The sequence below is a fragment of the Leopardus geoffroyi genome, chromosome A1 (genome assembly GCF_018350155.1).
Source record: "Leopardus geoffroyi isolate Oge1 chromosome A1, O.geoffroyi_Oge1_pat1.0, whole genome shotgun sequence".
Taxonomy (NCBI): Eukaryota; Metazoa; Chordata; class Mammalia; order Carnivora; family Felidae; genus Leopardus; species Leopardus geoffroyi.
Window position 1 is genome coordinate 93,793,926 of NC_059326.1, and position 24,638 is coordinate 93,818,563.

Below are 24,638 nucleotides of genomic sequence, written 5' to 3' on the forward strand. Positions count from 1 at the left end.
AAAAGGCGGTGAGAGTGTGCTCCTTTATTAGACACAGCAATTAGTATTATGCAAAGATACTGTTTCAATTATAACACCATTTTTTTTTCCTTTGCTGGAGGATACGTGCCAAATTTCTATTAAATATCTGCATACCTTCTGACTCTTCTTATGTATTCAGTGTAACTCCTTTGAATACAGCAACAATAAAAGCAATCATACGGGGGCACCTGGGTGGCTCAGTCGGTTAAGCATCTGACTCCTGATCTCGGCTCAGGTCATGATCTCACGGTTCGTGAGTTCAAGCCCTGTGTCGGGCTCTGCTCTGACAGCAAGGAGCCTGTTTGGGATTTTCTCTCTCCCTCTCTCTCTGCCCCTCCACCATGCAACAGCCCTCTCTCTCTCTGTCTCAAATAACATAAATAAACATTTTTTAAAAAAAAATTTTTAAAGAGATTATATGACTAACTTAAAGATCCCAAATATCAGAAACAATTTTTAAAAAGTCTGAACAATTAGAGCAAACATTCTACTTTACTGCCACGAAATACAAATACAGAAATTATGCTTCTACTCCCCCAATCTCTACTCTGGAAAAAGCTTTCTCTCTCTGCTTATGGGATGAGAACAACGCATCACGTCATTTTTATGGAACTTTCTGAGAAGTGATGTGGACGCAGGGTTGGAGGCCCTGGAGCCTTCTAATTAGGATTACTTCCATATGATCCACCTTCAGATGCTGAACTGAGCCAAATGGACCACCCAAGACAAAGCTGAGGAGGCAACTGTTCCATGGCTTGTGTCATAAACCTAAAGCATCTTTCCGAGGAAGTGATCGATCAGCAGTCAGCATAAAAATCCTACATGGAAATCAAGTAGAGGAGGGGCCCACTGACAAATGAAAAGGGGCTTAACGTTGTCACTCTTGTCACTCGTTTGAAGGAATTAAAGGTAAATGTGTCCTTTCTCACCTCTCTGCTGGCCTGCTGAGATAGCCTGCTAACAGCAGAGCAACATTCTTGCAGAATTCTCCTTCCACATGCAGGCAGAGCAATCTTTTAAAAACAGAAAATCAAGTTATCTTTCCACTGCTTGAAACCTGGCTTCCCAGTTCACTTCCCAGGTTGGTTTGTTTGAGTTTTAAAATTTATTTATTTTTGAGAGAGACGGTGGGGAGTCGGGGGGGAGGCAGGGAGTGAATGAGCGAGAGAGGGGCTGAGGGAGACAGAGGATCCCAAGCAGGCTCTGCGGCTCAGCACAGAGCCGGATGCCGGGCTCCAACTCACGAGTTGTGAGATCATGACTGGAGCTGAAACCAAGAGTCAGAGGCTTAACCCACCGAGCCCCCCAGGCATTCCCCGCCGCGCACGACCCCCCCCCCCCCCCCGTATATTTAAATACAAGCTGCAACATACTTTAACATAAATTGAATATAAATTACTTGGGCTGCGCACGACCCCCCCCCCCCCCGTATATTTAAATACAAGCTGCAACATACTTTAACATAAATTGAATATAAATTACTTGGGGCTGCAACATTTTGCATTTACAACGTCTTAGAAATCTTTTCACGTTAGCACACGGAGATCGCTCTCTTTGTAGCCTATGAAGCGCTAGACAGGCTACGGCTCCCTTGTCTACTTTCTTTTTTTGGTATTATTTTTTTAAGCGTTTTATTTATTTTTGAGAGAGAGCACAAGTGGGGGAGGGGCAGAGAGAGGGGGACAGACGAACCCTAGCAACTCTGCACTGAAGTGGGGCTTGAACTCACCAACCAGGAGATCATAACTTAAGCCGAAGTCGGAAGTCGTAAGCTCAACCGGCTGGGCCACCCAGGTGCCCCAGGTATTCCCTTATTAATGACTATTTAGATAGTTAACCCTTTTCTGCTGGTCTATATAAATGGGGCTGAAGGGAACATTCTACATATGTCTTCTTGTTTTACTTTGAGGGTTTATCTTAAGACACTGAGAAGCAGTTTTATAAAACTTCAATAGCCACAGCCAAGTTGCCTTCCAAACTTACTGTGGGCACACCCCACCCGAGGAGTGTGAGCTCTATTTACTTACACCTTTGCCAATATTTTCTTCTCGGTGTTCTGGAATGTCTATTCCTGCGACTCATACCATTCTTTAACTCTAGGAAATTCTTGTGTATTCTTTCTTGAGTCATTTCTTTAAATACTGTATCCCTCCACCCTCTCCATTTTCTGCGTGTGAATGGTGGAACTTTGAATCTACACCTCATGTTCCCGGAGTTTCCTTGCCTACTTACCATCTTTTCTCCTGCATGGTGAAAAGGAGGATTTCTTGGCTCCATCTTCCAAGTTACGAACGTGCTCTTGGTCAGAGTGCAGTCCCCGCTTGCACTGCGGGGTTGCTTCCTTGCTGCACTGAGCTGCACCTGCCGCCCACGGCCCCGGAGCGCGTCGCCGGGCGCGCAGCTTGCAGAGCTCACGCGGCCCGAGTCCCGGGCCCAACCGTCTGTAGCCAGGTCTTGCCCAGCAGCGATGGGGGCGTCGGGGAGGCTCCTGCACACGGTGATCCCCGGCGCCCGGGGCTCCGGCAAGACACCCTGGCTTTGCGCATCACCAAACACTTCCGGCTGAAAAAGTTCTCCAGCGGGGACCTGATCCGAGAAAACATGCTGAGGGACACAGAGATCGTTGTGCTTGCCAAGGTTTTCATGGACCAGGGGAAGCTCATCCCGGACGACGTCATGACCCGGGTGACCCTTCACCAGCTGGAAAATTTCAGCCAGGAGAGCTGGCTGTTGTGTGGTTTCCCCAGAACACTACGACAAGCTGAGGCCCTGGATAGAGTTTATCAGATACACCTGGTGTTGAACCTGAACGTGCCCTCTGAGGTCATCCAGCAACGCCTCTCTGCTCGCTGGATTCATCCAGGCAGTGGGCGCGTCTACAACCTCGAATTCAAACCTCCCAAAGTGGTTGGCGTGGACGATCTGACCGGCGAGCCTTTCGTTCAGCGTGAGGATGATAGACCAGAGACGCTCATCGAGAGGCTGAAGGTTTACGAAGACCAACCAAACCTGTCCTGGAATATTACCGGAAGCAGGGAGTGTTGGAAACACTCTCCGGAACAGAGACCAACGAGATCTGGCCCTGTATGCATGCTCTCCTGCAAACAAAAGTTCCACAAATAGACCCAAAAGCATCGGTTATTCCATGAGGACACATGCTGGCTGGCAGTTAGCAAGATGAACAGAATCTCTTCTTCTTTTCGTTTACAAGTTCCTTGTTCTAAGTACTCCGCCATGTACGAATTCCTTGAAAGTTATATTAGTTGCATTTCTGTGGATGTTATTTTGTTATTTTCTAAGGATCTGCCAAATGAGTCTCATGATGAAATTTGTCTTTGGAGATTTCCTGATGTGTTTCATCCAGCTATGGGGGCGCAATTCAAAACGTCCAAGCTTAAAAAATTCTCTTAGAGCAAGATTAAAAGAGCAATTGGTAGCAATAGGACTTTTGTTCAGGAGGAAAAAGTGATTGGTTTCCTATTTTTCTGGAAAAGTAAAAAATTACATTATATGAATTTGGAGAAAGTATCTAATTAATCAGAGGCTTTTGTATAGCCAGATGCCAAAAAAAAAAAACAAACCCAAAAAACAAACAACAACAACAACAACAACAACAAAAACAAAACCAAAAAACCCCACATTTCCAGCACATGGGGCATGGTTTTGTGAGATGCTGTATCTATAAAATTCTGTATGTATAAATTCGGCTAAAAATAGCTGGATTTATAAATTCGGTACAGAATGCAAATTTACTGTTGCCTTATTTAAACTAAGAAACCTACAAGGTGGCTGTATAAGCTGCATTTATTTTGTTGTTAAACATACTTTCAGTTTACTCAGAATTTTCAAGTTGCTATAAAAATGTATCACATAACATTTAGGAAAATATTACTTTGATATGACTTGTTTTCTCCTGAAAATACATGAGCACTGAGGGATATAACTTATGTTAGAAATTGACATTATGATACAAGCTCTTGGATAAGTACCAGAGTTGAATGAATTTTCCTAAGTGAAAATGTAAATGATATGTTGCATTTTCAGAGGTTACTCCAGTTAAGAAATGTGTCTTTAGGATCTGCTTGCCAGTACTTCTGATCATTCTGCCTTGAAGAGTAACAAAGTACTTAAAAATAGGAAGAAAAACTTATAACATGATGTAAAATACACATACTTTGTCCTCAGAAGATAGAAATAAATCAAGCATCCCTGGTGGGAAATTTCCTTGACAATATAGCAGCCATAATGAGTAAGCAGGTGTAGCAATGAAAAAGTTTTATATGAGAGGGAAAAAGGACCAGGAAAAGTAATTCGGTTTGCTGCGGGTGGAGTTCTTTATTCCTGACCAAAGAAGTTGATACCTGGGAGCGTTCACGTACATCCTCTCTTAAGGGGAAAAAATCCTGCCAATGTCTGCAATCTGACCAGCCATTAAAAAAATTTTTTTTAATGTTTATTTATTTTTGAGTGTGTGTGTGTGTGTGTGTGTGTGTGAGAGAGAGAGAGAGAGAGAGCAAGGGGGAGGGGCAGATAGAGAGAGGGAGACACAGAATCCGAAGCAGGCTCCAGGTTCTGAGCTGTCATCAGGGAGCCCAACTTGGGGGTCAGGCCAGGGAACCAAGAGATCATGCCCTGAACTGAAGTCGGGGACTTAACTGACTGAGCCACTCAGGTGCCCCATGACTAGCCATTTTTAAATCATTATTCTAGATTCCTGCCTGGCATTGGGAAGACACATGCTTATGTAGTGTGGCCTGGTAGGAGTGAGCAGTAAGAGAGCTAGAGGAGAAACACAACTATATCTTCTTTACTGTTAATTTCAGTTGGTGCTAAATCAAATGAAACAAGTCCTTGCACCCGCTGTTATTAATAGCCTTTGAAAATGGGGCCTATTTTACTCCAAGCACTCAAAATACAAATACCAGCAAGTGTTCTATATCTAGGAGAAAAACTTCTCTTTCTGTTCGATGGATTTTTCTTTTTTTAGATATTTTTTTAAATGTTTATTTTTGAGAGATAGAGCGGAAGCAGGGGAGGGGCAGAGAGAGAGAGAAAGAGAGAGAGAGAGAGAGAGACACAGAATCCGAAGCAGGCTCCAGGCTCTGAGCTGTCAGCACAGAGCCTCATGCAGGGCTCAAACCCACAAACTGCAAGATCATGACCTGAGCTGAAGTTGGAGGCTTAACCGACTTGAGCCACCCAGGCGCCCAATTGTATTTTTCATTTGTTGTCAATTTTTCAAAAGGGACCAAGACTTTTGAAAAGGGTTAAGGAATACAGGGGCATCTAGGTGGCTCAGTCAGTTGAGCAACTGAGTCTTGATTTCAGCTCAGGTCATGATCCCAGGGTCATGGGATTGAGCTCCATGTCAGGCTCCCCACTGAGCATGGAACCCGCTTAAGATTCTCTCTCTCTCTCTCTCTCTCTCTCTCAAATAATAATTTAGGGGCGTCTGGGTACCCCAGTCTGTTAAGCGTCTGACTTTGGCTCAGGTCACGATCTTGTGGTCCCCTTGGGTTTGAGACCTGTGTCGGGCTCTATGCTGACAGCTCAGAGCTGGAGCCTACTTCGGATTCTGTGTCTCCCTCTCTCTCTGCCCCTCCCCACTCACACTCTGTCTCTCTCTCTCTCAAAAATAAACATTTAAAAATTTTTTAAATAATTTAAAAAATAAATAAAAGTGCTATGGAAAACATTTAATTCTTCTTAATACTTTCTATAACGACTCACTCAGATACTATGGGCTTTCCAGAGAAGTGAACTACCAAAACTCTGAGCTATCACTAGTCACTAGGTTATAAAACACACATTCATCTTCGTTATACTAAAATTACATTTCAGAAAAAAAAGATGTTTCATCTGCTGGTTCAAGGATCAAATTTTAATCTCCCTGACTCTTCTAGTTGATTTATTTGTGACTGCTTTATCCTCACACGTCAGAGAAGTTTGCTGATGCTTATTTATTTTTTTAATTGAAGCAGAGTTGACATGTAATATTAGCGTCAGGCATACAGCACAATAGTTTGACAATTCTGTATATTCCGCAATGCTCACCACAAAAAGCGTGGTCACCATACAATGTTATTGCAATATTATTGACTATATTCACTACGCCGTACTTTTCATCCACATGACTTAATCTTACAGCTGGAAGTTTGTACGTTTTCATCCCCTCTGCCAATTTTGCCCATCCCCATATCCCCCTCCCCTCTGGCAATCACCAGGCTGTTGGATTTATGAGTCTGTTTCTGTTTTTTGTTTGTTCATTTGTTTTGTTTTTTAGATTCCACATTTGAGTGAAATCATATAGGATTTGTCTTTGTGAAGTCGTAAGGTATTTGTCTCTGTCTGGCTTTTTCTTGATTCCTCTTTTGCTTGCTCTATTCTTTATCTTGCCTGGGTGTTGTGTATTTTGTTGAGTTTGTCTTTTGTAGTGTTGGTCTTTCTCCAATGTGTGGTGATCTTGACTCTTTGATCTTCTATCTAGTTGAGATTCTCCATTAGTCTGTATTCTCTGTCAGTGGGCGTGATCTGCTTAGGGAGATTGCTGGTCTGAATTGGACTGCCCTCAGGGACAATGAAGGGTAAGCCACTGGGTGAGATTTCGCTGGGGTGTTCAGGTCTACCCTGTCCCCCTGGCAATGGTCAGCCCCAAGACACATGGCCATGCCCATCTAATTTGGGCTCCCTGGCTATGACTCCTACAGGAAGGCTGACATTTTGTCACAGCTGTTGAAGTCAAGAGAAGACAGAAGGGCTTCAGTGGAGGATGAATCGTTGGCCCCACCTGCAGCAACAGCCCAAGGACCTCCATGTTGATTGTCTTTGATACCCTTCTGATCCTGGTGTCTGCCACCTTTGAGGATGGAGCAGGCTTGATGTTCCCTGTACCTTTCCAACAATCATCTTCTGTGAGCATTTTAGATTGGGCTTTCTGTCTTTGCATCAATCCACTCTACATGCCATATTTCAGGATCTATCCTGGTTTCTGGTTCACTGAAAGTTTCACTTCTTGCTAAGGATCATCAGTTAAGACTCTTGCTGCAGGAGGGAAGAAGTTGTAGGACTAAGTAGGATAGTTAGTCCACCATCCTGAAATGGAACCAGAATTCTTTGTCCATCCTCAAAATATATGAGTCACCAGAGTGGCAGCTTTTAACTTGGGCTGCACAGTAGAATCACCTGGGGAGCTTTAAGACAACATTGATACATACACCAGCCATTTGGATTGAATTATCAGGTGTGTGGGGAGGGGGAGCAGAATCATGGTCATTGCTATGTTTACTGTATTTTGAAAGATCCCTAGGGGCGCCTGGGTGGCTCGGTGGGTTAAGCGTCCAGCTCTTGGTTTCAGCTCAGGTCATGATCTTGCAGTTGGGGGGTGGAGCCCTGCATCAGGCTCTGCACTGATAGCAAGAAGCCTGCTTGGGATTCTCTTTCTCTCCCTCTCTTTCTGCCCCTCCCCTGCTTATGCCCTCTCTCTCTCAAGAGAAATAAATTAACTTTAAAAAATTATTTTAAAAAATGAAACAATAAAAAACTCCCTAGCTTTTACAAGTCATATCCTAAAGTGCTGAGTGGATTAACTCTAAGAGCACCAGCCTCCAAATCGGTATTCAGAAGAGACTCAGAACCACCTGGCACTCTCACCACCTGGAACTTACATCATAAAGGCTCTGTCCCCCTTGTCACTCCCCCCACCCCCCACAAATGAATATTTAAGCAATGGATATTTTTATCATTTTACCATCAATCATTACCATGGATGATAGGTTTCATTTCTCATTTTTTCTGTGTTGCTGATCAAATGCCACATTAAATGTCACCCTCATTAGCTGGGTTTTTGGAAGCCTGCTTAAATAAACACCTTTTCCTGTGTAGCTAGTTGGTCAAGTTCTCTGATGTCTCTACAGCATTTCAACTCAGCTAATGAGGTTCATTTTCCAGTGCACGGGTTGTGAAACCAACTGGCAATGAAATCATGACATATGGGTTTGATGTTGTCTAATCTTCAACAGTGTTTATTTGGTTCTAACTAAAAACCCGGGGTGGGGGGGGGGGGAGTCAATTAAATGGACACTGAAGATGAAGGAGCCCAAAACACAATGTGTTTGTCTGAAAAACAGCTACATTTTATCTTAGGAAATGACATAAACTTGGGTACACTGAAATGGGAACACGTCTATGGGCAACTGTGGGATGTCTTTATTCTCTCCAATTAGGCCAATGATCGAGGTCTAGGTCCTTGGTCTTCTAAAAAAATTTTTAATGTTTTATTTTTGAGAGAGACAGAGACAGAGACAGAGACAGAGTACGAGTAGGGGAGGGGCAGAGAGAGAGGGAGACACAGAATCCGAAGCAGTCTCCAGGCTCTGAGCTGTCAGCACAGAGCCCGACGTGGGGCTTGAACTCGTGAACTGTGAGATCACGACCTAAGCCGAAGTCGGACATTGAACCCCTAGGTCCCTGGTCTTCTGAGGTCCTTGCATACTTTTGGTGGGGGATCATCTAGACAACCTTACAGTAGTGTCTTCTCCAGAAAGAGCAGGCAAACAGCAGGTATGCAGAATAAATAATGGGTCTGAACAGAGTGCAGCTGGGGAGTAAGTATGAGGAAGAAGGAAAGAACACTGAAGACACGTGTAGGAAGACTTTGAATATGACAAAGGGACACCACCCTCAGCAAGCTGAGAGAGTGTGCATAATATCAAGAGACTGGAAAACATATTCAAAATTGGTGGTGGTAGTGCGAATACTCAAAAAGACTGGGATTCTCTCTCTCTCTCTCTCTCTCTCTCTCTCTTTCAATGTTTATTTGTTTTTGAGAGAGAGAAAGCACGCACAGGGGGAGGGGCAGAGAGAGAGGGAGATCGAGGATACCAAGCAGGCTCCATGCTGTCAGCACAGAGCCTGATGCAGGGCTCAGACTCACAAATGGCGAGATCATGACCTGAGCTGAAATCAAGAGTTGGACACTTAACAGACTGAGCCACCCAGGTGCCCCAAGGATTGGGATTTTCTATAGGTAATCAGAATGTGTGTTTAATGGAGCAGACATCAGGCCACATGGATACCGAATTTGGCTATTGTCAAAGTGGAAGCCTTTGGGAATTGATCAGCTATCCCCCTGAGCCAGCATTTCCAAGATGACAAACATGCACCCAGTCATGATTCTTTGGGTAAAGGAAGAAGCCACCAAGTAGAAAAAAGTAGGAGGAAATTAGGTTAGAGGTTGACTGGAAAGACTCAGAAGAGAATGGGCAATTGATTATTCAGTAGGACACGGGATTTGAGGGTGGATTGCATTAGAAGGAAATCTCTGGAACGAAGAAAGAAATCACAAAAATATAGACAAGAGGGTTGATGGAATTGTGGTAGGAGAAAAGGAACAGACCCAAGCCTAGTGGTAATGAGTTCTAGTTCTGTTTTCTCAATGTTTTTATTTATCCTTATGAAAAATGAAAAATCAGTCCTATATCCCTTGAGCACTGGGACATTGGTAAGAACCATTAACCTGGGTAAGTAAAGAGGGCCCCGTAAATTACTTAGAAGCAAATGAAGTCTTACTGGGGTTTCCATCTAGTAAGAATAGGGTGTGCCTCCTGTTGTCATTACCATTTGGAATGGCCAGTTCACGAGGCTCTCAAAGGTGGGAACAGCCCATGCAATGTGTGATCGTTTCAGAAATCATTTGAGAACCCATGAAAATCTCTAGCAAGTTTAACAATCCTAGAATCTTCCTTTTCTTGATCTCCCTAACAGCTCTCTCAGAAGTTAACTTATTTATTTATTTATTTATTTACCTATCTATCTACCTTTGGGAGTGTTGTAAGCAAGGTAGGGGCAGAGAGAGGGGGAAAGAGGATTCAAAGCAGGTTCTGCACTGACAGCAGTGAGCCCAATGCGGGGCTTGAACCCACACACCGTGAGATCATGACCTGAGCTGAAGTCGGACATTCAACCCATTGAGCCACCCAGGCGCCCCAAAAGTTAACAAATTTAAGCAGTGAGGCATCCAGATGACATTTCTGTAAGTATATGGAGCGTGGGCCCAGAGTTAGCCTTTCCAAGTGACAACAAGGCAAGATTCAGGCTATCGCAAAGACAGTCTCACAGCACAGTTTTCAACTGAGGGGTTTGTTAATAGCTCTCTTGTCACTTGAAACGCCCTTGCAAAATGCAGTAGCCAGGAACGTTCAGGAGATGAAATCTTACCAGGAAGTCGTAGGGACTGCTGAGTTCCAGAGAGGTACCACGTGCTGGCCAATGCTGCTTCTGCACTTGTGGTCCCAGGGGGAGGGAGATGTCAAGTTCTCAAAACCAAAACCAAACTCAAACTCAAACCAACAACTCTAACAACAAGAGCAGCAACGCATAAGAACAATTCACATCCCGTTTGTAAGAACAATTCAGATCTCTTTCAGGGACACTGTCCTTCTATTTGGATGGCTTTGTGCTCCCAGCTCCCTATTGGATATGCTGTTTGCTCTTTTCTTTCCCTTAAACCATGATTTGCTGTTTCAGGAAAATTAAAAAAAAGCCCTCCTATTGCCCACAGGTCCTTCCTCTTCGTCTAAGTCACAGTAAGGCTCAGAATCATCTCAGAAGACTTAACACAGTGACTGAGAACTCATTATAGAATCAAAATGAAGGATATAAGAGGGTGGAGGGAGTGATGCTGTCTATAGCATGGATGGGGGTGAGGTGGGATGTGGGAGAGCCAGGAGGGAGGTCAAGAAAATGGTCCAGAAAAGGAGGTGGATGGAGAAGCTTCTGCCGCCCATCCGCCTAGGGCAAGGCTGAGTGGTGATTAGATATCTTTCTTGGTTCAGGAAAACCTTCCTCCTCACCCCCTACAGAGCAATTGCTAAAAGTTTTCTCTGATACAACAGGCACTTGCCATGCGTAATCCTTAGGGGTGACTAAGCTTTTGTTGCACTGGTATTTTGCAATACTTCTAAGCAACTGCTTCCTTCCTCCTTGTACTGAAGCATCTGCTCCCAGGAAAGAATGTCCATTCTGGGCTCTGATGCATTGCAGCCGAGGATTGCCTGGAGTGAGCTCATCACTGCCTCCGTGACGTCTCCCGTGCATTTGCAGACAGTCGCGTGATCACTCTTTCAGTGACCTAAAGCTGAACAGCCAGCTGAGCATTATGACACTGGTAGCTTTAGAACCTAGCTAGTGGTGTCACAATCAGCATGAGCTATCAGGTAAACATTCATGGGAACGTCATGAGAACATGTTCACACAGCTGTGCGTGTGTGTGTGTGTGTGTGTGTCAGGGTGGGGGCACAGGTACCTTATTTCCAAACTTACGTCTAAAAGTGAAAATCCCTGGAGTGCCTGGGTGGCTCAGTCGGTTAAGCCTCTGGCTCTTGGTCTCAGCTCAGGTCATAATCTCACAGTTCGTGAGTTTGAGCCCCGCATCTGTCAGTGTGTAGCCTGCTTGGGACTCTCTCTCTCTCTCTCTCTCTCTCTCTCAAAATAAATAAATAAAGCTGTAAAAAATTCCTAAAAAATAAATAAAAATGTAAAAATCCCTGGGGCACCTGGGTGTCAGTTGGTTAAGCGTCGGACTTCTGACTTTGGCTCAGGTCATAATCTCACGGTTTGTGAGTTCAAGCCCCTCAATGGAGTCTACACTGACAGTGTGCATTCTCTCTCTCACTCTCTCTGCCCCTTCTCTACTTTGTCTCTCTTTCTCTCTCTCAAAATAAATAAAAACAAAAAAGGGTGGGGGAATCCCAAACATGCCTCAGTCTTGAGCTGCATTAACGAGCTCATGCATTCTCACGAACCACATGCTCCGCACAGCCCCAAGTATGTACCTGCTTAGCACTCAGACACCTGGTAAAATCCACTTGTTCCCACCCCCCTAAAGAGGTAGTAGGAAGGTGCATGTGTGGATCACCAGGACAGAGCTGAACCAGTCAACTCAGTGGGTTTGCGTGCTCAATCTAATCCTTAGAGAAGTCGGGCTCTGCCTGAGGGGCTACACTCTCCCCGAGAATAGACTCCATGACTTCCTTACCCTGCCCACACTCTCCACCTATTTTAGATAGTACATGACTCTGACTCACAGAAAAGAGCAAAGAACTGCATGATGGTTTGAAAACATGCCTCACACCCACTCCCTTGGGCAAGAACCCAAAAGAACTCAGGCCTCTGGGAGCCAGTGTTGGGGACCGTTTCTTCTTCCAGCATTTACAAACAGACCCAATGAGTGAGGTCACCGAAACTGAGCAAGAGACAAGCAAGCATTTGAAGATCTCTCCCAAACGTACAAGTTGAGCACTTGAGCCAAAATGTGGGGGCCAAAAATAAATAAATAAATAAGTCGTTTCTAGCTTGATGTCTTCTATGATATAGTTAGCTGTGCCCAGATGCTGTGGGTGGAAAGGGGCCTAAAAGGGTCCATATCAACAGGGTCCTGAGGCCACCAAGAATGTGCAGTGCAGAACTTTTTTGAAGGGGCCAATGGCCTCAGGTGATGTCATGGAAATGAAGTGCCATACAGTCAAGTGGCCTTCCCTGTAGCATCTTGCCTTTGCTAGGTTAATCCTCAGCTGTGGTCTTAGCGAGAGCTCTTTTGGCAGCCAGATCTGAAACCCACTCAAATTTGCTCAGATAAATTTTGTGTTGTGCAGGGGAGCAGGGAGAAGGGAGGACGCTCACTCTCTGTAGGAAAGTGTTAGGGATTCAGGAGCTGCTCATGAACCGGACCTCCTAGGGACAGGAACCAGGGTTCATCAGAAGCCTCCACAGCCAGAACCAGGCTCCTTCTCTTAGTACAGGCTCACTGGCTCCCCTCCTGCACCACACCTGTAACAGTGGGTCTAAAACAAAAAAATCACTTGAGTCACTCAGACTCGGCACCTGATGAGCAAAGGGAGTGGTAGGGACCCTGAGCCACACATATAAAATTCTCCATTTGTCCTGTCCCCTGTAAGTTTGCTACAGGTTCATTTACTCTAAGCAGAACCCCCATGGACAGCTCCAGAATCTGGAGAGTGACTGGAGGTGCTCCTGGATGGACACTCGTGGGAACATGTGTGATCTTTGGATGCATGTCCTAAAAAGTCTGCAAAGTCCCAAATGCACCTCAAGTCTGGCCTCTGTGCCATCAGCATGCTTAATCTTAGATCGTCACAATTTCCACACAGTTTGCTCTGGAAGCCCACCCATCTTACAATGCGCAAGAGTCTAGTTTTTAAGCGTTGGCAATCATTTTGAATTGCAAACCCTGCAGGCCAAGCAAAACATGTTGTGCTTCATATGTGTCCCGTGGGCGGCTGGTTTGTGGGCAACTGGTGCCCTGGTGCCTTAGCTTCCGTTCCACCTATCTGTTTCCTTATGTTCCTCAACCATATCGGCAAATTCTATCTACGTCTCTGAGTTCAGAATCCCTCAAGAGTAATTTCTCTGGTTTCCGGCTGGGTTGGGGGCCATTCCTGGTCCAATCACATGGGGGGTACGATGGTCCTTTCTAGAAGGCAGAGGTGAGTGGAGTTGTAGGTGACCACTGTTGACATTGCCAGAATTGGTTTCCTCTTTGGATCACGATCTTGAACTGAGAAAGTTCTTACGTGAACTTTCTAATCCTTCCTATAAGTAAAAGGGATCGGCAATGATCAGATGCCCGGTGTAAATTTCCCAGCATGCTTTGAGGTGGTGATCTGCCCCTGACAGGGACTGTGACTGGCATCTCCACCAATTACTTTCTGGTCAGTTGTTGAGAACTGAGGTGAATATGGGCCATCACCCAAGCTTTTTGTGGAGTCAAGATAGACTCTTTTCTCTGTTTTTCTTCCTCACATTTACAAATGATACTCCTCCTCCTTTACAACTCTTGCTTGGAAATCAGTCTATGCCTGATGGTTCCTCCTGTAGGAAGAGTTCCAGAATATTCTCTCGCCAGTAAGAAAAAGAATTGACAGTCGTCAGTTTCTAAGGAGAGCTAATTGTCTCCACACAGTTCTTACTTTCAGAAATGGTGCAAAGGGCTGGTGATGGTACATTTCTTTCTGCTTGCTTGGTTTGATCACATAATTTGCGTTCAGATCCAGCTTTTTCCAAGTCTCTGTGACTCCACTCAGTTTGTGTGTTGTGAAAGACAGCATTGCTCAGTCGTACAAAGATTTCTTTTCAAACATCCCATTTCTGGAAGGCAGCACCAATGTCCGTCACTGTTCTTCCTACCTACCCAAGGCGGAGAGTAGAAGAGCCCGCTTGATTTGGGGCTGGAACATCTGAGTTGTGAATCCAGCTCAGTATTTATTGGCTGCTCTGAAAGTCTATAAAAACAGAGGCAGAGGCCCCTGGGTGGCTCAGTCGGTTCAATGTCTGACTCTTGGCTTCGACTCAGGTTACGATCCCACGGTTCATGGGCTCAAGCCCCATATCGGACTCTGCACTGACAGTGAGGGGCCTGCTTGGGATTCTCTCTCTCCCTCCCTCCCTCCCTCTCTCTCTGCCCCTCCCTCCCTCTCTCTCTCTTTCTCTAAAAATAAATAAATAAACTTAAAAAAAAAACAGAGGCAAAAAAGCGGAACAAAAAAGAAACTAGGATGGCTCCTTTAGGTTTGGAAGAGAAAAAGCTTAGGGAGCCCCTAGGAAAACTTTGGAATTACTTTACCTTTCTGCAGGGAATCCTAGACCAGGAAATCCATGCATGCCTGGAGAATACCCCTAAAAGCATGTATACGTTTTCTAGTCCCGATTTATTTTCAACCCCAAATTCAGGATAACAAAAAGCCCAAAGACTTTTTGCTCCAAATCCTTTTTTAAGTCTCAAATCTTTGGTGTGCTCTGTGAGCCTCTAATCTCTAACATATCAAAGAAGAATTATATATTGGGGCTGTAAGGGGAGTCCCCCTTTCCCCTCTCATTTAACACTGGAAAAAATCATGAAGCACAGAAGTCTACACTGGTGTAGTGGACACTTAATTGTCTGTTGACTCCTTCTCCTGCCCCTGATAACAATATATTGATTTTTCTTTGAACTTGCACCAGCAGCATTGGCCCCCAACTTATGCCTCTGGCTGTAGGCTCAGACACCAGGTCTGGGCCTACAAAATTGCAGGGACAGTGATGGGTACTGAAATGGTTATGTGTTGGGGTGCCTGGGTAGCTCAGTTGGTTAAGCATCCGACTTTGGCTCAGGTCATGATCTTGGGGTTTGTGAGTTAGAGTCCCACATCAGGCTCTGCTGACAGCTTAGAGCCTGGAGCCTGCTTTGGATTCCGTGTCTCCCTCTCTCTCTGCCCCTCCCCCATTCATGCTCTGTCTCTCTCTCTCTCAAACATAAATAAAACATTAAAAAAAAAAAAAAAGAAATGGGCATATGTATTCCAAACTAAGCATAAAATCAGCCCTGACATTGTTGGAACTATACGCAAAGAGGTATCTGACACTGGGACTGCTAAACTGGTAGATGGAGCCCTTAGGGTCGATATTTAGCCCCTTGTAGGGAATACCAGCCTGTGAATGAAACTAACACAGAGGAAAGGGAGGGAAGCAGTGACAGTGTCCTTCACCCACTGTTTAAAACCTTCGATCTGAACAGGCTTGAAATCACCTACCAGCTTTCCAGTTATATGGATCAATAAATCCCTATTTTTCTTTAAGCCACTTCATGTTGGGCATGCATTTGTTTCCTTTTTGATATTTCTTTCTTTATTTATGTATTTATGTATTTATTTTGAAAGAGAGAGAGTGAGAGCAGGGGAGGGGCAGAGAGAGAGAGAGAGGGAGAGAGAGAGAGAATCCCAAGGAGGCTCTGCACTGCCAGTGCAGAGCTGGATGCTGGGCTCGAACCCACGAACTGTGACATCACGATCTGAACCAAAATCAAGAGTCAGACACTCAACCGACTGAGTTACCCAGGTGCCCCTGGGCATGCATTTCTGAACCCGAATGGCTGGGACTAATATACCTGGTCTAGTGACAAATTCCTAGATCTCATAATTCCTACATACTCCTCCCTCTCTCTTCACTGCTGTGAGACTTCATCACCTCGTGTTACTCTATGTGAGAATCCGTCCCTGGAAGGCACCACTCCTTAGACATGAGTTTTCCTGATCATCCCCCAGTAATCCTTTCTGGACCGCGGGGTTGCCAAGGTTCAGATTTTCTCATGAAAGTATGCCGTCCCCTAGAAATAACTGTCCTAAAACGGAAGCACCAGCTGAGCTGTTCTTGTGAGCTCCCCAGGGCCGTGAGCTCCTTTGGAAACAAATGTCACCTCTCCTGCCATCTGTCTCATGGCGCATGGCTCTCTTCCTGCAGTCTTCCCGCTGCGTTTCCATCCTGCTCTCTTAAGCAGAGCTCACTTGCTATAAGACAGAGTCAGGTACGCCTGGCCTTCATTTGAAGCCCGAGTAAATAAGCTCCAGGACATATGCCAGCTCCCGTCAGAGCCCGCGTGTCCTCGTTCACCGGCAAGAAACAAACAAAACAACTCCTGGTGAAAACTACCTGGAGGCCACTGAGTGTGACCCAGACCCCGTGTTCAGGCAGAATATCACCATCTGCCCCAGCGCAGGTGGACAGAACCCCTAGCTGGCTCAGCATTCCTTCGAGAGCTTCTTTCCTCTGCTCTGGGCTCCCCCATCCTCCCCGTGGACGCTGGGAAGGTGAGGTCCTTGGAGAGTCCGTAATATCAGACATTCAAGGAGAGGGGACAGGAGGAAGGGGAGGGAGAGACGAATGGGCCGCGGAGATGGGAGGCAGACGACAATACCTTCGTTGTAACCATTCAAATTCGTTCAGACGGGAAATCAGACTGTGCCTTAGATATTATGACAATGACGTTGGAGGAGATCTAATGACTACAAACTCTTCGTGCTGTTAATTTAGGAACTTAGGCTTTGAGCAAATCTATGCTACTAGTAATTTTTTTCTTAATGGAGAGGAAGAGTGTGGAGAGCAAATTCAATCCATACAAAAATACATTCAGTGATGAGTAAAAGCCTCTTTCCCTTCAGTTAGCAGGTTTTTATTTCCTCCTAGGAAATATGTATCCATATTTTTATAGTTATTTACACAAAGGAGATCAAAGTACACATGCTTTTTTATAACTTCCTTGTTTTCAATTAATAATAAGACCCAATGGGGCACCTGGGTAGCTCAGTCAGGTGGGCATCCAACTCTTGATTTCAGCTCAGGTCATGGTCGCACAGTTCGTGAGTTCAAGCCCCACATAGGGCTCTTCACTACAGTGCAGAGCCTGTTGGGATTCTCTCTCTCCTTCTCTCTCTGCCCCTGCTCTGCTTGCTCTCTCTCTCAAAATAAATAAATACACTTAAAAATTTTTGTTAATTAATGAGACCCAAGACTCTTTCCTAGAAACACAAACAGGCCTAACTCATTCATTGAATGGCTGCCTGCTATCCCACTGAAGGTTCATTCCTGTAACCAGTCCCCATGGGGGCTGTTTGTTTTGGGTTTTTTTTTACAGTGTTTGTTCTTGCAAATGATACTATTTCTTTTTTTTTTTTTTAAGGATATATTTTTTATTTTTTTTTTTAATTATGAAATTTATTGTCAAATTGGTTTCCATACAACACCCAGTGCTCACCCCAACAGGTGCTCTCCTCAATGCCCATTACCCACTTTCCCCTCTCCCCCACCCCCCCATCCACCCTCAGTTTGTTCTCTGTATTTAAGAGTCTCTTAGGGTTTGCCTCCCTCCCTCTCTGTTTGTAACTATTTTTTTCCCCTTCGTTTCCCCCACGGTCTTCTGTTAAATTTCTCAAGATCCACATATGAGTGAAAATATATGATATCTGTCCTTCTCTGCCTGACTTATTTCACTCAGCATAATACCTTCCAGGTCCATCCACATGGCTGCAAATGGCCAGATTTCATTCTTTCTCATTGCCAAGTAGTATTCCATTGTGTATATAAACCACATCTTCTTTATCCATTCGTCAGTTGATGGACATTTAGGCTCTTTCCATAATTTGGCTATTGTTGAAAGCACTGCTATAAACATTGGGGTACAAGTGCCCCTATGCATCAGCACTCCTATATCCCTTGGGTAAATTCCTAGCGGTGCTACTGCTGAGTCATAGGGTAGTTCTATTTTTAATTTTTTCAGGAGACTCCACACTGTTTTCCAGAGAGGCTGCACTGATACTGATACTATTTCTTTTCTTTTTTTTCTTTCCTTTCCTTTCCTTTCCTTTCCTTTCCTTTCCTTTTCTTTTCTTTTCTTTTCTTTTCTCTTAAGTTTATTTATTTATTTGGAGAGAGAGAGAGAGAGAGAGAGCATGAGTGGGGGAAGGGCAGAGAGATGGAGACAGAATTTCAAGCAGGCTCCACACTGTCAGTGCAGAGCTTGACGCAGGAACTCGAACTCATGAACTGTGAGCTCATGACCTGAGCCGAGAACAAAAGTCAACCCAACTGAGCCACCCGGGTGCCCCAAAGATACTATATCCACAGTTTGAAGTCCTGACTGAAAATGCTCAGTCAATGACTCTATACACTTTACTTTTTGAGAGATGATAGCGAATAGTGCCTTGTTTATGAACAATAAACAGTCACCTATATCGATCAGCAGTAAATGTAACTAAAAACCTAAGGTAACTTTGGTTTAACCATATGAAAGTTCACTCTCACTTTGTTAAACCAGTTCAAAGAGTCGTCAGCGACCTAGGCTCCTCCTTGACTCTGCTCTGCCATGTAAGATGTGTGGTTTCCATCCTCAAACCAACTCAACGGTCCAGCCCGGGTCCTGGAGCTCTGCATTTCAGGCAGCAGGAAAGAGACGGGGAAGAAGAGAGGAGACACCCCTCTTAGAGAGTCATCCCCCCTTATTGTACCTTCCGGAAAGGCCCCTGTCACATTTCTGCTACATTTCATCAGCCAGAACTAAATCACATGGCCACACCATGTGTTAAGGAGGCTGGGAAATGTTTGGGCGGCAGGGAAGCCTGACAAACACTTAAGGTTCAGCTTCTAGGAAGGAAAACAGAAGAGGGGGGCAACTAGCCTCTCCCACGCATCATCACGGGCAGACCTCAGAGATATGACAGGTTCAATTCCAGACCAACACAATCCAGTGAGAATCGCGATAAAGCAAGTCAAATGAATTTTTTGGTTTCCCAGTGCCTATAAGTGATGTTTACGCTATACTGTAATTTATTAACTGTGTGATAGCATTGTCTAAAAACAAAAATACAAAGTACAGGGGCACCTGGATGGCTCAGTTGGTTAAGCTTCTGACTTCGGCCCAGGTCATGACCTCACAGTTCATGAGTTTGAGCCCCACATCGGGCTCTGCGCTGACAGCAGAGAGCCTGCTTGGGATTCTCTGTCTCCCTCTCTCTCTGCCCCTCTCCAGTTTGTACGATCTCTCTCTCTCTCTCTCAAAAATGATCATTAAAAAAAAAGTACATACCTTAATTAAAAGTACGTACTTTCTTGCTAAAAATGCCAACTACCATCTGAGCTTTCAGCAAGCTGTAAATCACTGATCACTGATCACCATAACAAATGTAATTGACAATGAAAAAGCTTGGAATATTGCAAATTACCAAAATATGACACAAAGACACGAAGGGAGAAAATGCTGTTGGAAGAACAGGGCCCACAGACTTGCTCGATGCGGGTGGACACAAACGTTCAACTTGTAAAACAAAAACAAAAACAAAAACAAACTGGTGTCTATGAAACGCGACAAGGTGATGCCTGTACTCATCTTGAATAATTCCTAAATGCTGCTTCATTTCCATTTTTAGCAGAAAGAGCTGTCTATGTACATCTAAAGCGAACAGTAAAGCTCCTCTACAACCCCCACCCCCTTGCGGCTGTTTTATGTCCCTATTAACGTGAGCATTTGGATGTCTTCATCCCAGAGTGATAGGAGCCTTCATCCGCATGAGCAGAGCCTCTGCGTAGCTCTGAAAAGTTTCTCGTATGTGGTGCCAGCAGCTGTCATCACAAGGAAAGCCTCAGCTCCGTTCACAATGAACCCCCATGAGACCATCATTCAGTGTTGACAAATTTCTTTTTTTTTTTTTAACGTTTATTTATTTTTGAGACAGAGAGAGATAGAGCATGAACAGGGGAGGGGCAGAGAGAGAGGGAGACACAGAATCTGAAACAGGCTCCAGGCTCTGAGCTGTCAGCACAGAGCCCGACGTGGGGCTCGAATTCACGGACCGTGAGATCATGACCTGAGCCGAAGTCGGATGCTTAACCGACCGAGCCACCCAGGCGCCCCAACGTTGACAAATTTCAACCCAGAGCCCATCCAGTTTCAGTGAACCCTTTCCCTCTCCCCCATATTTTTTGGAGAAAATGCCAATCATATGATTTCATCTGTAAACGTCTCAGCATAGATCTCGAAACGATAAGAACGCTAAAGAGAAAACAAAAACACGCCACAATGCAATTATCGCATGGAAAAATAACAATTCCTTCACACAAAAAAGTTGATGTTCAACTTCCTACATCTCGTAACTTTTTAACAGTTTGCTTGAATAAAGAATCAAAATAAGATCCCTGCATTCAACTGGCAGATAGGTTTAAGTCTTTTTAAATGTTTACTTACTTATTTTGAGAGAGAGAGCATGAGCCGGGGAAGGGCAGAGAGAGAGAGAGAGAGAGAGAGAGAGAGTATCTTAAGCAGGCTCCACACTCAGCATGGAGCCCAACACAGGGCTAGATCCCATGACCCGTGAGATCATGACCAGAGCCAAAATCAAGAGTCAGACACTCAATTGACTGAGACACCCAGGTGCCCCAGGTTTTAAGTCTCTTTGAACTTGTACATTTCCAGCAGAGTTGCTGGGGTTTTCCGTCTCTTGTTTTCTTACAATCAACAGAAATTTATTATGGAACATTTAAAACACCTATAAGAACCTGCAGGCATTTTGATTTGCAACCAACATTCTAACTAACACTCGAATCAGACCCCTTGTCTGCATCTCCAGCCCCCATCTTACCCCAGCTGGCCCAGCCACCCACCCTGGTCTGGGCCACCACCATCTCTTCCTGGACGCAGCAATGGTTTCCCAGGCACCCATCCATCCTCCACCTGCCACAAAGTGGATCTTGCACCTCTAGGCTTAAATAGAAAGGGTAAGATAAGAAAACCATTGATGAAGAACTCATGATATTTGTTTTCCTGTGTTGCTCAAAAACTTGTCTCTGGAAGCAGTTTCCAAATGTGTCTTCCCAAAATATTGAGTGTTCATTTGAGTATATAATAGCAGATAATCACGTAGGGCATTGAAGTATTCGGGTGACAGAATCCATTGCCTGTGGTACAGACGGGATCCCTCTGAGCCTTGGTGCAGACACTCCTTTTGCTAACCTTGGGGTTTCAGGAATGTCCTGGGTCCTGCCAAAGCCCAGTTTCCTGGTTACCATTCTATACCCCTTCCTGTCATAGGATAGCCCTTTCCTGGTTTCGTTCCTGCCTTCTGGATTTGTCCCTGCTCACATGCTTCAATGTCCCTGCTTTCAACCAGCCTTGGTTGCTAGATTTCACCTCCAGTTCCTAGATGCCAGCTAGACCTACCCCCAGTGAAAACTGTCATTTCCAGTCGACTCCACACACCCATCACACACACACACACACACACACACACACACATCACCGCCACCACTAAAAACAAGAGTTCAGAGGGGTGCCTGGATGGCTCAGTTGGTTAAGTGTCCCACTCTTGGTTTTGGCTTAGGCCACGATCTCACAGTTTGTGGGTTTGAGCCCCGTGTTGGTCTTTGCACTGACAATGTGGAGACTGTTTGGGATTCTCTCTTGTCCTCTTCTCTGCCCCTCCCCTGCGCTCTCTCTTTTTCTCTCTCTCAAAATAAACAATAAGTTGATTTACAAAAAACAAACAAACAAACAAAAAAAAAACAAGATTCAGGAGCGCCTGGGTGGCTCGGTCAGTTGAATGTCTGCCTTTGGCTCAGATCATGATCTCATGGTCGGTGAGTTCAAGTCCTGCATAGGACTCTATGCTCACGGCTTGAAGCCTGGAGCCTGCTTCAGATTCTGTGTCTCCCTCTCTCTCTCCCCTCCCCTATTCATGCTCTGTCTCTCTCATTCTCTCTCTCTCTCTTTCTCTTTCTCTCTCTCTCTCAAAAATGAATAAACACTAAAAAAAGTTTTTTGAAAATCAAGAGTTCAGATAATTTTTCTGTAATTAGCCACAGGAAATTATCACTTTGATCTGTCCTTAAGGAATTACCCACCTAGTGAGGCAATGCAGCAGGTAAGCGTGTGCAGGATAACGACACCCCTTCCAACAACTTGAGTAGAATAACAGATGCTCCGCCTGGCACGGGGATCTGGTATTTGCCCTAACAGAATCCCAGGGAGGTCAAATAATCAGAATTAACTGTACTTATTTATGTATAATCTGTAGCCAAACATAAGCTTGGGACAAACCATAGTCTTGTTTCATCAGGCTTACTGGATAAATCCTATTTTTTAATTTTTTAATTAAAAAAAATTTTTTAATGTTTATTTATTTTTGAGAGAGAGGCAGAGTGAGAGTGGGGGAGGGTTAGAGACAGAGGGAGAGACACAGAATCCGCAGCAGGCTCCAGGCTCCGAGCTGTCAGTACAGAGCCCAACGGGGCTTGAACTCATGAACCGTGAGATCATGACCTGAGCTGAAGTCCGACGCTCAACCGACTGAGCCACCCAGGTGCCCCTATTTTTTTAAATCTTGGGGTTGAATCTGTGCAGTAGCCAAAGGAGCTCATGGTAACAGGGGGAGGGGTTAGTTTTGAACTTTGAATTCCCTCCACTTTCTTCCCCTGCTCTGATCCCAAATGTTCTTGGCGTATCTGTACAACATCATCTCCCAAAATAATTTTCTCCCCAGGACTCTCTATCCCTGCTCCCATCAATGGAGTAAACCAGTGCCTTCCTAGTGGCCACCATTCAGCTGAACTTTCTGCCTTCCAGAAATAGAGCTTGGCTCTAGCCAGCTAAGCCTGGGCCCTGCTAGCTGTCCCAGCAGGGAGGGGCAGGCTGTTGCCACCAAGGCTTATATAAGATGGTTCATGTGAGGAGCGGTACCCAGCAGAAGCAGGTGCCCAGCAGAAGCAGGCCAGGCAGGGCCTCACAGCTGTCCCGGGCACTCTCCGGTCCCCACCCCGGGAGAGCTACTGGCTGCTCAGAGTGGGTCACTTAATCCGTTGTTATTTTTACTACAGCTCTGGCTGCTATTTTACTGGGGAATCTGAAGGAAGGCATCCTTCCACGTGCTAAGTCCTGATCAGGAACAACTACCCTTTGGAAGAACAAAGGTCTTGAACTTGCCAGAGAACTAAGACCAAAACCCAGTTGCGAACAGCACACTTTGAGAGTTGACTATGTTACACGCCCCACGGATGGCAGTTACTCAGGTGCAGAATCTTCTAACCAAAAGGGGTCTCTTTAGTAAGAGAGAGACTGTCTAGTGCTACCCTCCAGTTGAAGGATGTTGGGGTAAGTGTTTGATAGACACGGCCACAGAGGACAGGAAGAGTTAGAGGAACAGCAAAAACCCACGCATCTCAACTACATTTCACACAAAAGGCTTAATGTGGAACTGGAAGTCATAGCAAAATTGAGATAGGGGCATAGGTCGTTCTCCTTCTCTGTCACATCCCTAGCTCCCATTAGCGTGGAGAGTCGAGGAAGGTTGTACTACCAACAGATCGCCTTCCAAATGTCAGATCTGGTGAATGGCAGATGTAGTTGTAAAGCTAGGTGACCAGACGAATACGGTCCACAGATGAATCCGTGCAGCTCTGTGCTGCCATCCGTTTGTCCATGCTGTCTTTGGTAGGTTATTTTAAAACGTCGGAAAAGAAAAGGTCGTTCACACAGACTTGCAGGCTTGCTGTCACAGGCCGAGCCAGCAGACCTTGCCAAAGGAAACTCTGATCCCAGATCCTTTTCCCCGCGGGCGCAGATGGCAGCTCTGAGAGCAAGGAACTGGCACCGAGGTCCCGTCACTGGGCTTCAGGTGTCTTGAGCATGTTTGGTGACTGGGCAGCTCTCGGTGGATGCCTTCATCCGCACATGTAGGATGGCTCCTTATATCACATATAATAGCCACATATAGAGAATGAAGGCTTCCTTTTACACACTACTCTTCAGAAACAACTCTTCACAGGGACCTACAGTTCACTGGGGGGAGAAACTGACAAAGAGGGCTGGAATCCGTGCAGAGGGGTGGCTAGCACCTGGCTCCACAGGGAAATAAAGCTCTGCTTTGCAATGGTTGTCATTTTCCCTGGTGTTATCACTCCACCTTCGCCAACCTACCCACCTTGGTCAACCTACCCACCTGATTTCATCAAATGCAGAGCCGGGAAGAGATGCACGTGGTTGGTTCCTGCAGGTAGGTAGGTGTGAGCCAGTGCAAGCCAGCATCAGGGCACCACCAGCTACAATGGCCAGCAGCATATCATCATCTGTCCCGTGGAGGGCATCTTACTAGACCAGTGCAGAACTACTGTTTTTATTTATTTTTTATTTTTATTTTTATTTTTATTTTTTTATGTTTATTTATTTTTGAAGGAGAGAGACAGAATGTGAGTGGGGAAGGGGCAGAGAGAGAGGGAGACACAGAATCCAAAGCACGCTGCAGGCTCTG

General features: G+C 45.2%; 1 protein-coding gene and 1 long non-coding RNA gene across 2 annotated transcripts in view; one reads left to right on the forward strand and one right to left on the reverse strand.

Annotated features, from left to right (window-relative positions):
- The window catches only part of LOC123602024, a 152,340-nt gene that overhangs the window by 56,029 nt on the left and 71,673 nt on the right, over positions 1–24,638 (reverse strand). The gene's annotated exons all lie outside the window — the stretch shown is intronic.
- On the forward strand, positions 2,258–3,512 carry LOC123602022 (GTP:AMP phosphotransferase AK3, mitochondrial-like). Its single transcript, XM_045486117.1, is given in 2 exon segments — positions 2,258–3,019; positions 3,022–3,512. Coding segments are annotated over 2 exon segments (900 nt in total). The 5' UTR covers positions 2,258–2,268; the 3' UTR covers positions 3,171–3,512.